Source organism: Fopius arisanus, unplaced genomic scaffold (assembly GCF_000806365.1).
Source record: "Fopius arisanus strain USDA-PBARC FA_bdor unplaced genomic scaffold, ASM80636v1 scaffold00011, whole genome shotgun sequence".
Lineage (NCBI taxonomy): Eukaryota > Metazoa > Arthropoda > Insecta > Hymenoptera > Braconidae > Fopius > Fopius arisanus.
The window spans coordinates 458,027-464,235 of NW_011887750.1; the positions used below are offsets into that span (position 1 = coordinate 458,027).

The window sequence follows — 6,209 nt, forward strand, 5'->3', positions numbered from 1 at the left end:
TTTTGCGCGGGACGATGACTTTGCAGGCGCCGCCATCTTGTGTTCGTAGCGTTGACTCCCGCCCCTCTGACTTACCGACGCGCTAAAATTTAACCTACAATCCACCCAGTGATTTTCCGGTCATTTTGCCATGAACTCCCAACAATAAATAAATAATTCATTCATCGTGAAATGAATATACGAGCGATGACTGACAGTGCGATAATAATCATCGGGCGTCCCGCAAAGTCCCGATTGTCTCACTGAAACTTAAGACTGCTGTCACTCTTTTACCCGGTTGATCCCGAGATTTAGTCCGCAGTGCTCATTGTTGTGATAGCCGTAAAATTCCTGTGATTGATATTATTAATTTTGATTGTTTCTAAGATGAAGTGCGATTTTTGAGAAATAAGAAATTTAGAAATTAGAAAAAATGGCTGGGGGTTCGTTGGAGTCCGGAAGTACCTATCATCCACTGGGGAACAGCAGAGAAAGATGCTACTGGATTGCACATATAAAGCTGTCGAGAATAATCATCTTGATCGCTTTTATTCTGTTTATTGTTCCTCTCTTCACGCATTATTATTTGTCACAGGTAAAAAAATTTAATTTCAGTGACTGACTGAATTTATGTATACTATTAAAACGTTTTTACATAAATTTTACCAATTCGAGACACTTCTTTACTAATTCTCTCAATTGGATAAAATTGTTTTTCTTCTGCGAGTTATTCTGACCGTGAAATGGCACGATCCCGATACGATATCACAAAGTTTCTTCTTAGGCTATCAATTCAATCAAGTCGGTAATCTCTCCCACGGACATGCGTAAAATAAGGCCCACAAAATATTTGGACAAAATGTTGAACCCCATTTCTTCATTTCCCTTCAAGGTGGAGGCAGAATCCCCAATGATGGATATTCACCGAACGCGTTCAAAGTTGGAAGCATTTGAGGACTTCACTTCAATGAAAGCTTCAGATTTGAAATCACGAATTGAGGAGATGCTCCGAATAAAGGTATCAGTGAGTAACGAGCTTCGAGACCTCGAGGCAAAACGCCAAAGGCTCCAGATGGAAGTAAACGGTTTTACCCAGAAGATAGACGACTTGAAACAGGAGCTCCTCCACCAGCAAACGGATCTGGACCGCTTGAAGATGAGTGTCGTCCAGGCACAAGCAGCTCAGCGTGAAGCAGTGGAGAGAAACACCCCTGAACTCGCCCCTCCAAAGCGAATCCTGATGACCTCACCCCCTGCAATTGTCCCCAGCACTGATCCATATTCCTGCAAGATGTACAACTGCTTCGATCACAGCCGCTGTGCTCTGACCAGTGGCTTTCCCGTCTACCTCTACGACCCAGATCTCTTTTCAATAATAAATCCAGGCTGGGACGTCGACGGTTTCCTCCGCACCACAATCAAGCAAACACTGGGATACAATCCCCATTTAACATCCAATCCAGCTGAAGCCTGTATCTACATCATTCTAATCGACGAGCTTCTCCCTGTCGACTCAACTCGGGCCCAGGGCTTTAAACACCCTCTGGACATTGTCAAACTTCATTCCCTTCCCTACTGGGGTGGGGACGGACGAAACCACATCCTCCTGAATTTAGCACGAAGAAATTTGACCTTAGCGTCTGGAAATACCTTCGCCAATGTTGACACAGGCCGAGCAATTCTTGTCCAGTCAACATACCGTAGAAATCAATATCGCGAGGGATTTGATCTCGTCGTACCACCGATATTGGGACCCCCCGGTGGAGATATATGGCAGGAGTGTGCACAGATGGTGCCAGCGAGGAGAAAGTACCTACTGTCCTTTCAGGGAGAAATGAAGAGCTCCAGGTCGAATCCAACAACGAGTCAGATTGATGATGCTGAGATTGACCTAGCGAGACTCGCTGAGGACGAGAATAATCTCGATAGCTTTATTATTCAACATCTCAAGGAAATGACAAGCGGAACGACCATGGACAAGTTTTACCTGCAATTCGAATGTATTCCAGCATCTGAGGAGCAAAATAATGAGGCTGTAGACTGGTATTTATGTGGCACTGAGTCTTCCAGAAAAGAAATCCTCAAGGAATCGACTTTCTCCTTGATCTTGGCACCGACGAATGCCAGTTACGTCTCCACAGCCTCCATTCAAGCCAGACTATATGAAGCTCTAAGGTCTGGAGCTATTCCTGTCATCCTGGGTGGCGATCAAATTGTCCTGAGTTACAGTGAGGTCATCGCTTGGAGGAGAGCTGCCATACTTCTGCCAAAGGCCAGAGTCACAGAGATGCATTTTCTACTTCGTGCCATCCCTGATAATGATCTTTTGGCTATGAGAAGACAGGGGAGACTCATTTGGGAGAGGTACATGGGCACAGCCCAGGGGGCCATGGACACTATAATTGCCACGGTGAGGGACAGACTGGGAATTCCTCCTCTTCCTGCTACTCAATCTCCCAGTCCTAGTGTCTTCAATGAGTCTTTTATTCCTTTGAAATCGGATACTATTATTTCTGAACCCGAGGCAGAGGAGAGCCTGGGACCGCTGGAGCCTCCATACCCCTCACCAGCATTCAAACGAAATTACACGACCATGTTCATTCATGGACACGAGATTTGGAATGACTGGGTCAATCCATTTAATCTCTATCCGCAGTTACCGTTCGATACGGTTCTACCTAGCGATGCGAAGTTCATTGGGTCTGAGGTGGGCTTTAGACCCATTGGTAAAGGAGCTGGAGGCGCTGGGAAGGAGTTCAGTGAAGCTCTTGGGGGAAATCACCCCAGGGAACAGTTTACCATCATCATGCTGACTTACGAGAGGGAGCAGGTGTTGATTAATTCATTGGCACGACTCTATGGGCTACCTTATTTGAATAAAGTCTTGGTGCTCTGGAATAGCCCCAAGCCGCCGATGGAGGACCTCAGGTGGCCCGAGATCGGTGTCCCCATTGTTGTGATCAAGGCAGCTAGGAACAGTCTTAATAATAGATTCTTGCCTTTTGATTCTATTGAGACGGAGGCTGTACTATCGGTCGATGACGATGCCCATTTGAGGCACGATGAGATTATGTTTGGCTTTAGAGTGTGGAGGGAGCACAGGGATCAGGTCGTGGGTTTCCCTGGGAGATTTCATGCTTGGGATCAGAATTATCACAATGCCTGGAACTATAATTCGAATTACTCTTGTGAGCTGTCGATGGTTCTTACTGGTGCTGCATTCATTCATAAACATTATACGTATCTTTACACTCATTGGCTGCCACAGGCCATCAGGGATAAGGTCGATGAGTATATGAATTGTGAGGATATTGCCATGAACTTTCTCATTTCACATTTGACGAGGAAACCACCGGTGAAGGTGAGTTAGATGGGCTTATCGAGTTTTGGGCGAAATAAATGAGATTCGATTTAACTTTGTTTAATTTAATTGGATTATCTATGTTGTAATCATGCGCAGGTGACCTCCAGATGGACCTTCAGATGCCCTGGATGTCCAGTATCACTTTCTGAAGACGACACTCACTTCCAGGAACGCCATAAATGCATCAATTTTTTCACTCAAGTAAGAAAAAATTGTACAGAGTTTTTTGTTAACACCTCCGATTCCTCATGCAATAATTCTGGTTTTGATTTTACAGGTTTTTGGGTACATGCCACTGTTGAACACTCAGTACCGTGCGGATTCTATCCTCTTCAAAACTCGAATACCCCATGACAAGCAGAAGTGCTTCAAATTCATATAAAAAGTTAACACAATAATCATGAAACAGATACAAAAAATTCTTTTAAAAAAATGCGAAGTATTCTGCAGAAATACTCACTGAATAATCGACGCACAAAATTCATTAGAATCCCTCTCCACAATAATCATGAATTTCATGCTCTACGTACCTGTTCACCCCAATACGGGCTTCGACTGCCATTAACGTAAGTTTAAATATTCAACACTTCCGTGCCGTATGACAGCTGAAACTTCAAAATAGCCAATAAATTGAAAAAAATATAACGTCGATCATGCTTTCCATTTAACGTATCTACTGACGATGTTTTCTACTTGTTAGAAACTGATACCATAGACAAGTGATTGTAAATAGTGTGTAGAAGAATGATTACCAATATTTGTACATAAATATTCTTTTTGATAAAAAAAAGAGACATCAATAGACAACCGAGCTTTCCATCAATATTTACCAGCCACTTTTGAATAGTGACCCAATAACAATGAATATAAATTTCTTCCTTTTGATCCTTCAAAAACAATTTGCAAACAATTTACTTCCCTGAATGGCCCCGAAAAAAAAAGAATGTAACGATAATTTCAGGCTCGATGAAACCTTTTCATAAATCCCCCCGAAAAACTGTCTGCTTCTGCATTGCGGTGGGACTGCGATTGCTATAGGACACGCGGTCAGCGCCCCGTTGTCTCCCATCTCTCTTCCTCCTCCCTTCAAACCCCTTTGCCTCCCTCTCCACCTCACAACCCCTATTTTGCATGGATGATACGGGATTTGAATACATGCATGAAACATATTCGGCAAGGTAGAAGTCAAGACTCATCAAAAAGTAAAAGCTACAGAGCACACGTTCCAGTTCGCCTCGAGGGAAGAACTTCCTCATCCCCATCCCCTTAACAGCTATTATCTTCGAGAGCAATCAATCATCATCATCGAAGGTATGATAATCCTCGCGAGTGACCAGTCCAGTTTTCCCACTCCCCTTTTTACTCGAATATTTTTTTCTTCCCACTGTAAATACCACAGCATTCGCCATTTGATTGATGACATTTGGATAAACGCCAGAGAATATTTCTGGCAGATTGCACGAACTCGTTGCACACAAGTCCAACGTTTTATTAATCTTCAAATATTCATTAGGAACACGGCAAATTCACCGGAAGGTTTTTTCTACCGATAATTTCCGTTTCCTTTTTCGTTTTTATCATTCGAATTATTTGAATTCCGAAGCGAACGCGCCACCATTCGAAATCCTGCGCAGTGGCACCTGCGAATGGCTGCGAGCGTCGCGATTGGTTATTTTCTGGATCAATACGGGGTTCCCCGTGACGTAAATGCGTTTATGGTTTTTGATTCGTCCTGATTGCCTGACTGTTCCATAATTAAATGAGCTTTATCGTTCAGTTGGATTCAGAATAAAGTGATAAAATGGAGGAAAAAAATCCTCAATTTTTTCATACGTAAGACGGTACATTCCGGATGTACTTACGTTCATAGAGTCATACAACCCCATTCACCCCCTTTCAAAAGGACTCATCCACAGTCTCACGATTTCTCCCACCCCAACCCCTAGGTGCTCACGTACTCGTCGACGGCTGACGAACACGCACGAAGCTAGAACCTGACGGGGGTGTTCACTTGGAGGGCGAGCCAGTGTTCGCGCATCTCGTCAACCTCGAGACGAGGAGAGTATGGTGGGCCACACAAGCATTTTCTCTCTAAACTAGAAAAGAATACCAACTCAATACCGAGGGGATTATTTATACAATTAATTCATTGTTAAACCCAGCAGTGCGTGAAATCGATTGCAAAAGAAAACCCACCCCCCACCGAAACAACTCAAATCTTAACCCCCAAAGTATCGACAAATGTTTGTGTTCCAAGTGGTATAAACAGACGAATTTAATTTGAATACCCATCAACCGCTGATGTGGTTCAATGCAGAAGAGAACGACATAAATCAAGAGATAAGACGAGATTACGAGACTGAACCCCAAAACCTCAACCAAATATCCACCTGATCCACCAAATGCACCATCGGGATTCCACTGATTGCATAAAAGTGAAGAAAAATAATCAGAAAAGTAAAAAGTGAAAAATCGAGGATGTTTGATGTCAGAATGGCGCGCAGGGGAAGTCATTTCTAGAGTTGGTGAAGCAACCTGTCAATATCAAAAAGACACGTGCAACAGCCCCTAAAAAGTGGAGAAGAGAGAGAGCAGAGATAATAATTGTCCCTGTTAATGTGAAAAAATGCCTGAAGAAGCGTTAAGCTCAAGAAAAAGGGACGAGAAGAAGGGAAAGGTCATTTGACCAACGAACGTATCGCAGGCATCCACCAGTCTATCCCCAGGGCGTTCTGCGTCTTGTGTCCAAGGGCGTAAACTCCACCAGGCCCACAACCCCTCATCTCCATCATCTAATTGGTCTCCACAATGTGAAATACAGGAACATCGATAATAGGACCCCCTCATTGAAATCATGTTATTATTT

General features: G+C 43.6%; 1 protein-coding gene across 1 annotated transcript; it reads left to right on the forward strand.

Moving 5' to 3' along the window:
• Nucleotides 1-113: 113 nt before the first annotated feature.
• Nucleotides 114-3,810, forward strand: botv (exostosin like glycosyltransferase 3). The gene is made up of 4 exons (XM_011298563.1): nt 114-574; nt 872-3,340; nt 3,440-3,544; nt 3,621-3,810. Exons 1-4 carry the CDS (start codon nt 413-415, stop codon nt 3,723-3,725), a joined length of 2,841 nt encoding a protein of 946 aa, XP_011296865.1. The 5' UTR covers nt 114-412; the 3' UTR covers nt 3,726-3,810.
• The last annotated feature ends 2,399 nt before the right edge of the window (nt 3,811-6,209 follow it).